Genomic DNA, 17,349 nt, shown 5'->3' with positions numbered 1-17,349 from the left:
AAGCAGTTTGGTCCTGGAGAACAGTTAGGGTGCCCTGACAAACCCTGCACTTGGCCACTGCTCCTCTGAGTTATATTAGTTACCAATTGGCTCTTGCTGTTTAATTAGCTGTTTTGTTATTGCTTTATTTTGAAGTGGTTTTAATTTGTATTTTGCAACAGCTTTTTAAATTACCTGTCCTGAGTAGTCATTATCAAAAGGCAGGATCCAAATATTTCAATAGATGAAGAAACATCCCACCTCCCACCTCATCACCATTCTCTGGACACATCAACAATTCTTGGCCTCTATAATTCAAGCCCTCCTGTATGAAGAGGCAGTGTAAAGGTGACTCACGTTGTCATTTTGGAAGGAATGGAGGAAGTTGCCTCCCAGTTCACCATCATCTCGCGGAGTGCCTGGAGGATTGCTAATGCCACTTATGTTGTTTGGAGAATTCTATGGGGGGTGGGTGGGAGAAAAAGCATATGAGGAGGTGTCTTTCTAACATGCTGTATGGTGCATCTACAACACAAAAACGTATTGCTCTGCAAGAAAACAGGGACAGTTGAATACGAGACATGAGGGTAGGAGGAAATGCCTGCATGTTATGACTTGTCTTGTTGTGAGCAATACCATCCTTGCTCTGATGAGCCAAAAGGAAGAAGAATGCTCAACGTCTCCAGATAAAACCCTGACACCTTAGGTAGACAGCAGTTGTCTGCATGCTCCTCCCTGTTTATCACTGATACTTTGCCCATCAAAGCAAGAACAAGAACAAAACTCTGGAGGCTTTCTTTGGCTAGCAAAATGTAAACTTACTTTTGGAAGTCCATCTATGTCTCCTGACCCTTGTGAAGAAACAAAAACAAACAAAAAAGAAATCTGTTGTTAGTTGGAAGAGTGAAACACCCATGCTCTGAATGGGTGCCTCTCTGCACTAGCTGCTCCATTCTGCATAGAAATAGTTGTCCCTGCAGCATTATCACAAAAGACACTTCTGCAAGAAGCTATGCCTGGGCCTTCCGGGAAGCAGCTGGCAGTACATTAGTGAGCTGCAGGTCACAGCTGGGCTAATGCAAACCTCTTAACATTTGCCTCCAGAAAGGGACATGCTGAGGAAGCCTCAGCTGCCATTCCTTTGCACGTAGAGCTCCTGGGAGCAGAGCCTGGCTCACCTTCCTCCACGGCACTAGAGTAATGGCCTAATCGAGTTGCTACGGCCTCGGCTCCCTCCCATGTGCTTCATGACACTGATCAAGATGGAGTACAGCACCTCTACTTCAGCAAGATGTATAAGGCAAGCAAAGGAGGTTAATGGGTCTTTCTGCTGCTTTAATTAAAACACACACGCACCACAGTTAGGTCCATGCTGCTTCTCCTCCCCATCCCCCACCCTTTATCCATCAACAGGAGTTTGGCGAGCCTGCAACTAACCGTCCCCATTCCTCGGTTATTCTGCTATGCTCTGATAGCCTGAAATGGCAAGGTCATCTCAAGACAAGGAATCTCAGAATTATGGGCACAGAATAAGGCTTTGACCCTACAGGTTTCCTGAGATCCAAGAGCATCTCTATGGAAATGTGCATGCATCCAGACACAGAAACTGCCATTAATGTAAATGCCCAATAATTCTCTCTGAAAATAAAATTACTAAAATCAGCAGTAACATCCCCACTACTTTGCCAGGTCCTGTATCCAAGAGGTTACTAATTTTTCACCCAAAGAAGACTCACTGCTTGCTACTTATTGTCAACCACCCACCATTAAACTGGACTTTGTGCATGGCTAGTTCAGTCAACAATTTTGCATTGTACACTAGGGAGTAAAGCAATGGCTTCTACAGAATCAGGCATCTGAAAAAATAAATGCTAACAATTATGTTACTACACCTTATATGCAATAAAACCATGTATTGTGCAACCAGAATCTCTTTTCTATATTCTGAAGGATCTGAGATGTCACTGGAGCAAAAAGACCAGAAAGCAGAAAGTTCTATTAAATGTTATCGTATCCTATGGATTTTATTCTGAGTATTTTCTGCAAGCCATACCTAATGAGCCATTCATGTGATGGGGCTCCATCCCGCCCATGCCTCCCATTGGACCATCTGATCCAGGACCCATTGGGAACTAAAAAGAGAGGAGAAAATAATGCTATCGGTTATGATGCAAGACACAGGTGACACTATGTCAACATTCAAAATATAACCTGTGGGCCGCGGACCACATGTGGTCCTTCGACTAATTGGAGGTGGGCCCCGAAGGACGCCTTCCCCCTGGCCCTTTACTTCATCCCCCCGGCCCTTTACAACATACTTCGGGTGTCATTGTCTCCCATCACTCCCAGATGGGACTACCTTGTTGCAGAGAAACAAGCTCAGGGTTCCCATTGATTTGTCATTGTCATGAGTTAAAATTTCCATGAAAATGAAATGTTCCTTATGTTCATTGTTGTGGCGTGTCTGTATCTTATTTTGAAGGGATGTTTAAACATTACCATAGCGATCAGAGAGTGTTAGGGTAGTGGTTGAGAGGAGTAAACTACCCCCCACCGGGCCTCAGTAAAAGGCGTTGAGTGGTCCCTGGTGTTGAGTGGTCCCCAGTGATAAAAAGGTTGGGGACCACTGAGCTAGTATACCAGCAGCTGCAGCTTTGGTGGCAGTTATTATTATCATTCATTGATTTTCTGCCCTATCTTGTGAGACTCTGCAAGCCACATTATACTAAATGCAAAAAATCAGAATTCTGGGTTTGATTTGGGGGAGGGGCAGGAGGGTGTAGGGAGAATGATTAATTAATTACATTTTTATCTTGACCCCAATGAGACCAGTATTTATGTTGCATGATCCTTCCAGCATCAGGAAGAAACCAGTGAGAAGCTATGACTGCTGTTGGACCACGCATCCCCTCATCAAAAGCAGCTTGGAAAGTGAAAGGGGTATTGCAAGAATGGCAAGAAACTCTGGTCTTCCAAAGACGAGAACAAGGGAAAGAACAAAAGGATAACCCTGACCACTTTGTTTGGTAATGCCTTTGCTTTCAACACTATTAGAGGGCATCTGGCAGACGCACAGGAGGTCAAAATTATCCAAATGTATTTTTCAGTTGTATTAATGGACACAACTTCAACCCCTTGGGTGCAACCTGCTGATCCCCTGCAGCCATCAATGGCTCCCAGAAATGCATTTAGGGCATCTTCCACTTGCCAAATGCTAATGGATAAGTGGAAATGTTTAAAGCATCACAACGACTAGCCTAAAAAATCGAATTTGTCAATACAATTCAATGGTCAGTCAAGACCTTGCTTAAATGAGCATGATACCCCTTTGCCCTTCCTCCAGGAACCTCAGAACAGTGTCCCCTGGGATCACACGTGAGACCTTCTATCCAAGGACTGGCCAGGTCTGGATTCAGTTAGATTCCACGGAAGCCTTCAAGTCTGTTTTTCGTTCCCTGAAGAAATCTCCCTGCTACTCCTATCTCCTCCTGCACTGGCAACGTTTGAGGCTTCAGGACTTTGCTACAAACCCACCTGCTATGTGGTACAGTGCCTTAGCATGATGTCCTCTGAGACCCGGACAAAGCACACTGTGGTAATCATTCAGCCTGTGCTGCTTACAATGGGTTCCAGACTGAAAATGCCTATCTGACCAAACCATCATAACTCAGCTCCATACCAGAGCGTGCAAGATACCCTCAACCATGAAGAACAAGCACTCTCATGGCAAAGCAGCTGGAATAGTAGAGGACTTCTGGCAAACATATGCAAAGCATACACAAAAACCACTTTGGCTTATCCCATATCCAAAACAACCATGGAAGGCAAGTTTCAATTACAGGCAAGAGAAGGGCTAAGGTTTGTGTCATGTTCCCTTGTGTTGTGTTCCCAATGTATAAGATAGTCTTGACCAGAGACTCGTGAATGCTGCCGTTTTAATAAGCGTAAAAAATTAACAAAGTCGCTGAAGAGTTAATCACTTTTTGATGGTTTGTTTTATTTCTGTTTTGTAACAAATGGCTGAAATCAATTAAACTGCTTTACCCTCAACTGATGAAGTTAATTATGATTTGTTATGGTATCTGATATGTAAATTATTAGAAAGCAGACTTACATTCGACCGACTGCCTCCAGGCGGTACGGGATTAATCATTGTGTAGATGTTGTCACTTGAATTTGTCGAATCTGTAGAACAGTGAAACCCACTAAGTCAGGGTGATTAATTCATTTCTTAATTAAAACAAACTCATGCCACTTGAACTCATTCTTTTGTATTTTATCACCTAAAACTCCCTCTAAGTACCACCATTTTCTGGCTAATTTGTATTTAATGAAGATTCACAAAGTTTTTAATCACAGAAATTCAGCTGTGAAAAGAATTCTGCTACTAACCATGGGGATTGGGGATTGCTTGCCAGGAAAGGTGTAGAAAGATAATTCGCTGCCATGTGTCACTTAACACCTCAAAATTAGCCCATGCAATTATCTTACTACAGCATCCTATTTTTTAAAAAAGAAGAAATTACACAGATTATATTTAGCCATTTTATTTTAAGAACAGAGACCTAGATTTTTTTTCTAAGGACCACAGCAGTAACGGACACACAGCATTGAATCAAGGCACAAAATACACACACACACACAAATTACAAGCAGGCCACAGTGACAGAATAAAAAAGGCAAGTGCTGTGCCTACATTAACATATGGATTGTTTTATTATGACCTAGTCTGAAATGTAGGTCAGAGTTCTCATAAAAATGCAGGAGCAGGAAGCCCATGGTAATATTCCATTGTAGCTCCACCCCTGCAGCTGTGGTATACCACCGTGACAGGCAGAATGGCTACTTCCCTGGAGCTTCCCCCCCTCCGCTTTCTTCCTACCAGTGACACATACAATGTGTAGTAAATCACCCTTGCTGGCTTGTCAGGAATATTCACCAGCCCAGACACAGCCCCTTCTCTCTCCCTCTCTCCCTCTCCCTCTCCCTCTCTCTCCCCTCCACCCTCCTTCTTTACCACTAAGAAAATAGGAGAGGGATTTTACTCAGCTGCCCAGCAGAGGTGTATAGATAGGAAAAGTGGTATTCAGAAAGCACACTGCACATTCACTTTATTATTAAGCTGGGAGCTTGATGGCATTGTCCCAGACAAGAGAGGGTGCTACAAGAGGGACAAGAGTGGATAAGACTTAAGTAGGCTGGATTTAGGGAGAGGGCAGAGAAGTTAAGTTAAAAGATCCTTTTAAAATTTTATCCTAATTTATTTCAGGTAGAGAGAGATTTGTTGGTTTCTACAAATCCCTTGGGGGGAGGGAGAATTTCCCTTGTTGACAGAATACCCCCTAGCCCAATATGTCAAGTTGCATACGGATTATTCATTGAGGAAAGCGCCAGCATGTCTGAATAATAGCAGCTCAATCATTAAATAAGGCAATCAAGTTGCCTTCTACCAATCCAGAGAAGGCTGATGGGCATGGATGAATCCTCCTCATGTGTTTCTATTTGGAAGTTCTTCATCTTTTAATCCTTGTTAGAACTCAAGACATCAGCCCATGACATCAAGAGAGGGAAGAGCCTGAAGGCAAAATTGCTTCTTTTCCTAAGATGCAATTTGATTATTGATCATGTGCAGTTGCTTTAAAAGCAAACGGTGACAGTTGCATGAAAATTGTACCTTGCTGCCTTGTATCAGATTCAAGAAGAAAAGAAGCCAACTAACCCAATTTGGCAACTTAATATATATATATTTTTACATGGGGAAAATTAGTGTTGCTTCCCCACCCTTACCTGCAGGGCTAGGCATGATGGGTGTTCCAGGAGGACCTCCGCCACCAGGGGGCCCCTGTTGACAAGATTAAACACACATCAGGAACCACTATGATAACACAGCCTGCGATAGGTCAGTCAGATCCTGCTGCTGTCAGCAACAATGTCTCACCTTGGTGTTCAGCCAAGCATTAATCTCCTGCTAAAACCTCCAATGCACTCTTGTATAGCAAAGTGCAATTTCTTTGTTTAAGCCTCAAGAAAAATGAAGGTTCTACAGAGAAGTGCACGTGGGGGTGTGTGGAGCGGTATGGGGAGACATGCATCTCTGTGAGAGACACATACCAAATTTATTTGCTAGCATACTAACATGGCATGCTTTCTATCATCTCTCCATCTGCCGGAGATACAGGCAGAAATGGAAAACACAGAATGCAGAGAATACATCTTAGATTTGCTAATGAGATCACAATCTTATTCCTGACCCATTTCAACCCTTAATTCTTTGCAGCAAGTCCCTAATGTGAATTAAAATCACCACTCAAAAACTTCAGAGCATAGTTAGGTGAGCAAACATCACTGTGTCATTCGCATAGCTGGAGTAGCTAGAGCATTTATTTATACTTTCTATGCAATCTTGCATTAATACAAATCTTATGCTACACTTTAAACTAAGTTTTCTTCCCCCAGCTGACTGAGCAAAAATGTATTTCTTGGTAAAGACAGGTATTTTAGAATTCTGACATCACCCACAGGTCCAAACATGATACAGTTTAACATGAACCCACACTAACTGTACATAGTCTTTGGTTCTTCACTCAGTTTTCACATAGAAACTCCAGCATTTTCTGTGCTTTGTTGTATTTGTTTCTTTTTTGTTTAAAAAGAGATCTGAGTTGATTTTTAAACACTATTACCAGTTATCCATGTACAAACATGTTTTCCAGAGATGCTGTCTCTTTAAATTTTCTTCTAATTTTAAAGCAGCTTCTGTTTCTCAGCCAATGTGCTTATTTCCTTAAATGTCATGGGGGCTATAACATTTGTGAATGGATCCTTAATCAATTCTTTTTTATGGTAGGAGAAGATTTATTTTCTGATTTCTCTCTTTGCAATAAGAGACACAATTATGAAATTATGACTATGAAACATAAAATAAAATTAAACTTTGACCTGCAAAGGAGAAAATACTAATTAAATCTTCCTTAACCCCCCAGGAAATCAGGTGCATTGAAAAAGGAATTGATTATGGATCCTTTTAGGAATGTCATGGCCACTGAAATTTAACAGAAAGTAATCAATTAAACTGGGGGAGCACAAAGGCGTATAATACTGTAACAAGAGAGGAAAGGAAAACATATAAAAGGGCCAGTTGCAGGAACAATCAGGGCCTATACGGAACAGAACTTCCAAGTGATATCTAGTAAGACAGGAATGAACACTGCTAGACTTTTGTAGAGCATGGAACCTCAGTTGGAACGCCACTTACATATTTCAGTGACACAAAAAGTTCATTACACGGAAGCAATTTATGTGCACATCTATCCCAAGTATCATCCAGGATGCACAAATGTATGTGGCAATGTTAACAAATCAAGCTATCGGGCACATCATGAACTTACCACGTATGTACCAGGTGATGAAGAAGAATACGGAATCTGTAAACAGATCAGAATATAGTCCTTAGTTTTTGGAGCACATGTTCATGAGCATTTCCCTCCCCACAAATTAACATTCTGTCCCAGTGATCATCATTAAAATAAATTCCAAATTATTAAGTCAAAGAACAGTTATTTGTAACTAGTATTTGTATCCGCCCTTCTTAACAGACTCAGGGCAGGTAACATCAATACAATAACTTTCCTAACTTTAAAAAAGAATCTTTAAAACATCCAAAAAGAGGAGAGAGAGAGAGAGAGAGGCAATGGGATACATCCTAGTATGTCTTCTGCCTAGGATAAGGTCAGCTAGGTAAGCTGCAGACAGGAAGCAACTTGCTTAAGGCTAGTCAGTTTAAGAAATTATGAACAAGAGGAAATACAACCATGAAGGTCAAGTAAAAGAAATCAAGGCATTCAAATCATTTCTGTTACTCTTTCCTAAAAAAAAAAAGAAAACGGAAACTTACTGAGTTAGCGCTGTTGGGATTGGGCCATGGTCTACCAGCTCCTGGACCCCTAGAGTTTGAGAGAAGAGAAGCTTTAAGTTGTGGGACTATGCGTAAGTGTAATGTAATTTACTGACACATGTAGGATCAGTAAGAATAGCACTGAAAAGCCAGCAGCATGGTAGATGCCTTACATGTTAATCCCAGGCATGCCAGGCCCTAGAGAGTTGGGTGGAGGTCTCATTCCGCCGCCATAGTTCTGCAATGATAACCAAGGATCAGTCTACCATAACGAGAAGGGAAACCGGAGAAGAAAAGAGAAAGGAAAAAAAACAAACAAAAACGAGAGGGTTAGTTTGTGAAAATGAACTTTGATTAAAAAAAAGATGATGATAATGAACATACAGGCAAAATTAGCAACTTCAAAAAAGTAAAACAGGATGGTGGCATCTCTCAATTTTCTCTTTGCCAGTAGGCATTTGTTTTTTTTAAATGTATTTTAAGAAGCCACCAAGTTCCCATCTCATGGTAGAAATGTGCTAGGGACACTATTGTTGGCAAGGCTTCTGGTGGCAGCCAATATAGGTCAATAAGGGAGTATAGGGACCTGGAGAGTATGCAAGATGGCTATTATGGAAAGGAATACGAACAAATGACAAACAAAAAGGTGTTTCTTCCCTGGTACGTGAAGCCAAAATAGTGGCAGAAATGAAGTCATGAAATTGCTTGATTCAGGAGCACAGGAAAAAGCGGAGGGATCTGGCAGGCAAGAAAAGCGAGAAAGAAATGTTTTGCACAAAGGAACGCAGGCCAATGAGCAAGCCATGGATACACAGAAAAGGGGATGCTGACAGCACAAAGGTTCACAACAGCTTCCTAAAGGAAGAACATTTAATTCTCACATAAATCTATCTTCATAAAAAATGCGAAATCAGAGAAGTGCACAGATTATATATTTTGTAAATAAACTCAGACATGAAAGGAAAGAGGTAAACGGTTCAAGGCAGAAAAAAAATTGCTTCCCCATTTCCCTGACTGCCCCAAATTCATCCTTTTCTCAGTGCAAAGTTAGTGTAGCCCAATTGCCTTTCACGTATCCAAACCAGTTTATTCAAATATCTTGGGTTCCCCTGACCAATGATGCAATATAATTGACACAGTGTAGCACCAAGTCTCCCTTGTCATCATGGTGGTTTTGCAAAGCCGGTTTAGACTCAGGTAACATTCAGAAAGGGAGCCAGTCCTTCATACCTGTGAAGCTTATGCTTGATGGTTAAACAGTGAAAAGGGAGTTTACAGTGAAGGATTAAATATGTGAATACTCGTTGAGACAACTGTAGAAGCTTTATTCCTCCTTCAAAGGCAGCAGATCTGGTCACTGGCTACTTGGTTCCTGACAAGACAACAGAGGCTTGGCTGGCTTGTTGGCACTAAGTGAAACATGGCTGTCTTCCAAAGCCTGTTTCAGAGTGCACCAAACAATGTTTCTATCCATACAGTCACTTAAAAGCCGGCCACTCTTTGAAAATAGCCTAGAATGACAGAGCTAGTTCAAGCACTGTTTAGGAAAGGTGGTTCTTGCAGAATATAACTTTTCTCCCCACCCCTTTGGCTGCAGCCCTGTGCACCCCAGAAGCTGCACTTGAAAACTGGGAGATTCTGAGAAATGGCCTCGGAATAAAAGGAGGAAATCAGCAGAAGTGTACCGTTTGCACAAGGACAGGTTTGCATACAAACCAATATGTCAGCTACAGATGGCAGGAAGTGCCGTTAAGTTACTTACAAGAGACTGACAAAGGTCTTTGCCCTTGCCTGCCTCTGTGTAGCAACCCTGGGCTTCCCATCCAAGTACTAAACAGGGCTGACCCTGTTTAGCTTCCGAGATTTGATGGATCAGTCTCTCCAGGTCAGGCTTTTGACCATTAGGGAATATCTTTTCCCACTCTATGCTAAAAAGAACTCAAGTGTGACTTTGTAGTAAGGTTTCTTGGGAATGGGATGCTTCTTCCCCTTGTTTTCTTGATTTAAGCAGCAGGCACCAAGTAAGTTGGCTATTACGAGGTATAGAGAGTTCACTACCCTGTGTGATTGACTGATAAACATTCTGGATGGCTACAGCTTCAGTTTAAAAGCAAGACAAGACTGCAGTCATAAACTTTCCAAAGCAATGTAGGTTAAGCCAATTGGATTGCAGGCAGAGGAGAGAGCCCCTTGCTTGCCTCAGCTTCCCTCTTCTGAGGAACAGGACATGTTTTCATTGTGTGTCTTACTGGCTGGGAACAGGGACCTACCCAACTGGGAATGAGGAGTAATATTCTCTTGTGGCGCAGAGTGGTAAGGCAGCCACCTGAAAGCTTTGCTCATGAGGTTGGGAGTTCGATCCCAGCAGCCGGCTCAAGGTTGACTCAGCCTTCCATCCTTCCGAGGTCGGTAAAATGAGTACCCAGCTTGCTGCTGGGGGGTAAACGGTCATGACTGGGGAAGGCACTGGCAAACCACCCCGTATTGAGTCTGCCATGAAAACGCTAGAGGGCGTCACCCCAAGGGTCAGACATGACTCGATGCTTGCACAGGGGATACCTTTACCTTTACCTTTTATTCTCTCTCACAATGTTTCCCCCAAAGAAAACTGAACAAGACTTGTTCTGTTGATGCGAAGCATGCTGCATTGGAAGGCTTGTCTTTATACAACTTTCCAAGGGCTTTTTAAAGAGCATGCAAGCCACTGTAGTGCTCTCATTAGACAACCCATTCTGATAAGCATGGGTTTGACTGGACAAGTGAAATCCAACATATTTCTGCATATAAGCAGCTTGGTTAGGATGACAGGCACCTGGTTTATTTTAAGGTGCAGAGCACATTTGAAACTTCTGCAGTGTTCTTTGTTTGGCTGATACAACTATAGCAGATGCAAGCTGTTGTAATCATCCATGAGGGACTATTAAGAGCTTTGTCCCCATCGCTGTAAGTGCCAGCCCATTAAAGCAAATAACAAAGCTACTGGAATCTAAACTTGCCCGGAACAATTATAAGGCTGGAATTTTCTTTTTCCTAAAGGTGTGTTTCTGGTTTCCAGTGGCCAAGTTTTTCACTTTGCACCAGCATCAAAAAGTTTAGTGACTTTTCTTTTTTCTTCACAGTGACTCACCAAGTTAGTCTCAAATGGTATATTATGATCATTAAGATTTACTTGCTTAAATATAACGCTGAACACTAATTTGAGTCCATGGTGCAATTATGCTGAGCTCCCCCACATCCCCAGCTTCATTCCAGTCACAGAATTGCTAGCTTGGGAGTAAAATTACTGATCTGACCAGTTTCTTCCTCTAGTTCTAGTCCCGCTCCTGTAGCTCCCTAGATCCCCTGCCAGTATTCAGTCCTGTTTCCAGGCATGCTTACCATCCCACCACTTGCTTTCTAACTGCCATTAGCCCCATCCCGAAAACAGGGTCTACCTGACCCTTGTTCACCATGCTTGTGTGCTCAGGGGTTTATCTATAGTGGTAGCAGAGGGTACAGGGGTAAGATTGACAGTATCACAAGCAACAACTCAGGAATGCTCTTTGTAACGAGCAGCAGCAAATCCAAGAAACTGCAGTTTTATTTGATGGAAACTGCTTTTGCATAGTGGAAAGAATCTAGATAAACTTTTAACACCCCCCCCCTTTTATCAGAGGCACTCACGGTGGTTCAAAAAGAGTATGATTTTATATCTGCAGAACAGGCAAGCTAAAGGCTAGGAAAATGCAAAGAAAACGAACTGCAAACACCTTTTCAGAAGCTTATTTTCCCATGTTAATTCTTCACTCAGTATGCTGACATATTCTGTCTTGCTTTAAGCAGTGTAAAGAATGTTGGAGGGGGGGATGCAGACCCTTCTGAATTTTTAAAATAAATGTGTTCAAATCTGCCATTGGCTTTTTTCAGTGTTATTTCAAAGAATGAAGAAAGATGTAGGCATGGTAAGCCATCATCTGGAACTTTGTAAAGGAACCTCGGGCATTCTCTCTCTTCCTGGCTTGAGGCAAACTATAGCTTGCTGTTAAATCTGGACCAGCAAACTATAGTTTATGTTTCCTCCATAATTCAAAAATGAAAATGACAACCTAATTGTAGTTTAAAATTCTAGTTTAATAATCAAAGCAAACCACAGCCTGTCAATTCAGATGTAATGGCAAACTATGGTCTACCACAGACCAGGAAGGGAAGACCTCAATGAGGAAACAAATCAAAGGCCGTGCATGTCTGAGTCTTATTCCTAGGTCCTTTGCATAGTGCCAAAACATGACTTGGTGTTACAACTGAACCAAGCCATTGCTTTGCTCATTAATTCCTCTTCCTTTTTTGGGTTGCTCTGCAGTTTTCCATGACATTCAAATAAAGTAAATCAGGTTTAACCCTAACCTTCATAATATGATTTAAAACCCACTAAAACCACATAACCAGACTATGTTTTGCATATTAATACTAAATGTAGTTTGCCCATTTTAAGTAATCGGCTAAACTCCCATGAGGTGTCATTTGAAAACTGTCATGTGAATGGGAGAGGTAGGTGTACTTGCTTGTTCATGGCACACTGGTAGTACTTCCCATCATGGTTTGGAGGATCATTTCAACACAGATAATATGGCTAGCTGTAACTGCTCTCTAATAAAAATAAGAACAACTTGAGTTCCCCTAAAGTTTTAAATGGATGAAGGAAGGGCAAGTCTTCAGCTGGCAGGTTTTTAGACAAAGCAAACTATAAGAAAAGGACAGTGCAAGATTGCAAGGTAAGGTCCACAGCAAAGCAGCAAGCCTGCGAAAGAAGAAGTGCGCAACCTATTGTGCCTCAGTACCATGAATCAACACTGTAACCCATATAAGTGCCCATAGGAATCACTTCAGGAAGGCTCCCAGTTCCATACTGTAACACAACTAGATATTTACTATTAGGAGCTCATAGGCATTTTACAAAGCTGCCCAGACTTCTGAGATTTAAACACAGAATCATGTAAAACAGATATAAGCAATGACTGGCCAAAAAAATGGATCTGGAAATATCTATATACTACTAGGAACATGTGGCCACCATCTGCAGATAGCTAAATCTGCAGATTGGGGCCACATGGGAGCTAAAGAGATTTTTCTCCAAACTTGGAGAATCCCGTAAGTCTGCAGAAAACTCTTAAAACTTAAAAAAAAAAATCACAGGGGAAGTTTTAAATTCTTTCCCAAAACAAAAAGCATTGTCAGGGAGAGTGAAAGGGAAAGATGGGGGTATTCGCTTGGAGGAAAGAAAGGAGGAGGATTGGCTGCGGCAGGAGAGAGAAAAAGGAGGTGAGATTGGCTTGGGACACAAAAAAAGGGGGGGACTGGCTTGGGGAAGAGAGAAAGAGAAAATGGGGTATTATCTTGGGGGGGAAAGAAAGGGGATTGGCATGAGAAAACAGAAAGGAGGAGAAATTGCCTTGGGGAAAAGAGAAAGGAAAAGATGGGGGCATTGGCTTGGAGGAGAGAAAAAAGAGGGATTAGCTTGGGAGAGAGAAAAACAAAGTGGGGAAATGGTATGGGGAAAGGGTAGAGAGAAAGGGAAAGAAGGAGAAATTGGCTTGACAGAAGGAAAGAAAGAAAATGAAGGTAGAGAAATAAAGAGAAAGCGTGGGGACAGGGAAGGAAGCAAAGGTCGTGGAATGCCTCTGCCCAGCAGGTCTCTACTTGTATTAAGTATAACTTCAGTCCTCCATCCTCCCTTTCCAGTATGTAAAAATAACCAGACAGCAATCAAATAAATTATTCTGGGCAGGCTAGGGGGAAAGCCTTGATGGTCCAGTCAACTGGCCTAACACCCACATGTTGTCTGCCATTGGCATACAGAATGAACCAGAAACCAAATACATTGTAACTAACTGAAATATTACAAATTAGTCATTGAAACATGTACAGTGTTCTACCTGCATTTCCCTTCCTTGTTACAAGTTAGCATTTTAAATTGGATAGCTCTTCCATGACATAACAATGGCCCAGTTCAACAGAAAAACCATTCATTTAGATTAAATGGCAAAAAGTGGAAGGGCATGTATATGTGGGGAGTCAGGGGCAGGTAAAGCACATGAAGTACGTGACATGAACATGTTTAGCTTTGAAACCATAGCTGGATATTGGAAGGTGGGATTTTCCCAGACACATATAAACACACTAATGCAAAAAGCATTACCGCTAATGATGGGGAGAAAAGGGGTTGGGTGGAATAGAATTGCTCCCAGCTGTTCAAACCCCTGAAGGCTGCTTTTATGATGCTTTGCTCACTAACTTTCATAAAGTAACAAAGATTTTATTTGGCACTGGACAGGGTAAGAAATGCTCTGCCCAGTTTTTACCTGAGGACCTGGACCCATGGGCCCCATTCCTCGTGGAGGATTCATCCTTTGCATTGGCCCTCCCATGTTGGGATGCCCTAGTGGGAGAAAAGAGGGGAAGACATTATTATAAAAGAGTAATGCATTTTGAGAACAGCAAGAGCCAAATGATGGGAACTGCCCACAGATAACCCCCACTGTATTTACCTTGTTGTCGTGTGGGGTCCATTGAATTGGGCAGCAAGGGCTGTGTACCAGGAACACCACCTGGAGGCTGTGGGGTGGGGGAGGAAATTAATGGGGGGAAATAAAATACTTGAAGGTGCACAGTAAAACTATCATGATTGCTTTGTTATATTCATTGCAGCAAATATCAGAAAAACCAAATGGGCAGAAAGCTCTCTCTATACACCTACTATACTCTCATTCAAAATATTACATTCAAGACACAAGATGTATTTTTGAAGAATGGACAAACAGGATTCCAAATTCTGTATTCAACCCATAATGCAAATGTGAGAACAATGTACATGCATAAGAGAACTGGTGGGTGAGAAGAAGCTATCTAAAACACCCCATCTATTGACCTCTCTCTGCAATGCTCACAAGGCTATTCTTGGCCTGTGTTTTCTTGTTCTTTTTCTTCTTCTTCTAGCAAAGTCAGGAACTGACATGAAGATACTGAGGGATGAGTAAAGTGGTATGATGTAAAATGGTAGGACATTAATGGTGAAGCTCTATCCAATGAGCACCATGAGAAAATCACATTAGCTTCCTGGTGAAGGGAGCCATTTCATTCATTCATTCATTCATTCATTCATTCATTCATTCATTCATTCATTCACATTTATGGTTTGTCTCTACTAATTCATAACTCTCAACAGTCTTTAAAGAATAATTAAAAACTTTTCAGGTTTGTTGTTTATTGACAGCATGTCCACTTTACACCAAACAGTATTAAAAACTAGTTATGGTAATTTGTTTAAGAGAGGCAGGCTATATAGCAGAAGTATTTGTTCTCATTATATATGGAAGACACATTCTGCCTCATTTAAGCTTATGCTTATTAAGATGAATAAATCTTAAAGGGACATAGTTAAGGATCAGCTTTTGTTCCTGTGAAAAGTGACACTGAGTATAGGCAATGGCTTTTGGGGGAGAACTAAAAGTAAGGTCACATTGCTATAAGAGACACACATGCATTTTTCTGTCCTGCTAGGTTTTTCAGGTTATTGAATTACTACGAAATGTATCAGAGACCGACAGAGCATTGGGGAAAAACAATGCATTCCTGGTAACAACAGTTCTATCAAAAGTTCTCTCTGAAAAAGCTAATGTCTGTATACAATCTGAGTTTCAAAATGAAGGTTCTTTAATGAAGCGCTACAGATACCAGTGTTATTTGAGGCACTTGCTCAACAAATATACTATGTAAATATATTAAAGTTATTTATTTGCCACTGGAGCAGACATTTCATCAACAAGGATTACAGGGTTTCCCCTTCACTTCTTACTGAACAGACATGAATAGATTATGAGGATGTGCTTGAAAGTATTAAAAACACATTTACTCATTTTGTAGAATCCATAGTACTGCATTTCTTTTCTTGCAAAGAAGCACTCTGCTTAGACAACAAATCTATCTATGCCTTCCATATCCCAATAAAGCAGAAGGAGAATACAGATACTGTCTTCTTTCAAGGTGGTAAACCATGGCATGCTTTGCAGTAGAGGTTAGTAACCAACAAGACTTGCTTGTGGAATGGACCTCGTTGACTTTTACCACTTCCCCTCTTCTACTGCTGTCCACTGAGCTCCTTGACCCTCTTGAACAATGCATCGGGCAAAGTCAAAAGTCTGCAATGGCTTACTACCATGCCACTTTTCAATTTTGTAATGAAAACTCAATATCTCTTACCAGGTTCTACCACAACCATACTTTAAGCAGTTTCTGTGCTCTTTCCCCTTTTAAAAACTGGTTAGTGTGTTGCAGTTAAATTAAACCATTGGATAGAATGACAGGGTTTGTGGAATGGCAGTGTGTGAACATCAATCTCTTCCAGGATTGTGTTCATAAAACTGGCACAGTCTTACAGTTCAAATTCAAATGACAAATAATTATATACAAATAAAATTAGTGCTTAAACCTATGTGATAACATCATGTGTCACCTAACATTCATATATGGCAATCTAGCATCCATGAAAGGCATCCACATATCTACAATGAGACCCATGTCACACGCTGAAGATGAACCTCTTTGAGAGGGCCTTGAATCTGTAGGTACTGCTACAATGGTTAACTGTGATTATGTTGGTATTAATGATATATTTGGAACTAATGGCTGTCTTTAGTTGATATTATGTTTGGGGTTTTAATGGGATTCTATAGGATTTTATTCAGACGTATGTAACCTGCCACGAGCTGTCAGGGAGTGGTGGGTAATAAATCGAATCAATAATAATAATAATAATAATAATAATAATAATAATAATAATAATAATAATAATAATAACAATAACAACAATAACAATAACAACAATAATAATTTTAGCTCCTTTTCTTAATTTTCTTTTGTGCATTATCTGCAATACTTGTAAGCGCAGATCTCATACCGCTTCCTCTTCCCCCAACAGTCCCTTCTAAACTGAAGAAAGCGGATTCCCAGGGTTATAGGACGCATGTACAGTTGGAATAGCCAGAAGGGTGGTTGAACTGCAGTGAAGAACAGAAAAGTGTGGAATATGCCCTCTTTTCCCGCATTGTGACCAGTGTAGTTCTACAGATGGAACAGGCAGGGGCATACTTCCCCTCCTCACTGTAGCTCACAAGCCCACATAGCTATTACTCCATGTGGATCCTGTGATCCAGGGAATCAATTTTTGTGTGGTCAGAAGAGACTGCAGAAGAAGATAGGGAAGATCTGCAACTGTTAGTGCTTCCCCACAAATGGATTGCTAGATCCTATTCTGTGTAATTTTAATGGATATATATTCTCTTGTTTTAAATATATGAGGATAAATGAAGGGGCAGAAGAATATGCTATGAATGAATGAATCAATGAATCAATGAATGAATCAATGAAAGAATATGGTCTTTTCTTCATGCCAGAATTTTAAAAAGTGAATAAACCTATCCCCAAGAAATTTATTTGAGTGG

The 17,349-nt window shown here is 41.1% G+C and overlaps 1 protein-coding gene across 15 annotated transcripts in view; it reads right to left on the bottom strand.

Moving 5' to 3' along the window:
- Nucleotides 1-17,349, bottom strand: part of SSBP3 (single stranded DNA binding protein 3) — a 201,747-nt gene that overhangs the window by 3,333 nt on the left and 181,065 nt on the right. For 10 of the 15 annotated variants that reach the window (XM_077333647.1, XM_077333637.1, XM_077333639.1 and 7 more), the window contains 10 exons: nucleotides 14,398-14,464; nucleotides 14,212-14,288; nucleotides 8,047-8,135; nucleotides 7,874-7,922; nucleotides 7,368-7,403; nucleotides 5,767-5,821; nucleotides 4,094-4,164; nucleotides 2,033-2,111; nucleotides 802-830; nucleotides 337-438 (listed from right to left, as the gene is read on the bottom strand). In XM_077333647.1, coding sequence (XP_077189762.1) covers nucleotides 337-438; nucleotides 802-830; nucleotides 2,033-2,111; nucleotides 4,094-4,164; nucleotides 5,767-5,821; nucleotides 7,368-7,403; nucleotides 7,874-7,922; nucleotides 8,047-8,135; nucleotides 14,212-14,288; nucleotides 14,398-14,464 — 654 coding nt within the window. The remainder of the gene's footprint in view (nucleotides 1-336; nucleotides 439-801; nucleotides 831-2,032; nucleotides 2,112-4,093; nucleotides 4,165-5,766; nucleotides 5,822-7,367; nucleotides 7,404-7,873; nucleotides 7,923-8,046; nucleotides 8,136-14,211; nucleotides 14,289-14,397; nucleotides 14,465-17,349) is intronic. The other 5 variants (XM_077333638.1, XM_077333641.1, XM_077333650.1 and 2 more) reach the window with 1 other exon arrangement.

This window comes from Paroedura picta, chromosome 4 (genome assembly GCF_049243985.1).
Source record: "Paroedura picta isolate Pp20150507F chromosome 4, Ppicta_v3.0, whole genome shotgun sequence".
Taxonomy (NCBI): domain Eukaryota; kingdom Metazoa; phylum Chordata; class Lepidosauria; order Squamata; family Gekkonidae; genus Paroedura; species Paroedura picta.
Note: the sequence above shows the minus strand (reverse complement) of the source record. Positions and strands in the feature narration are given on the sequence as shown.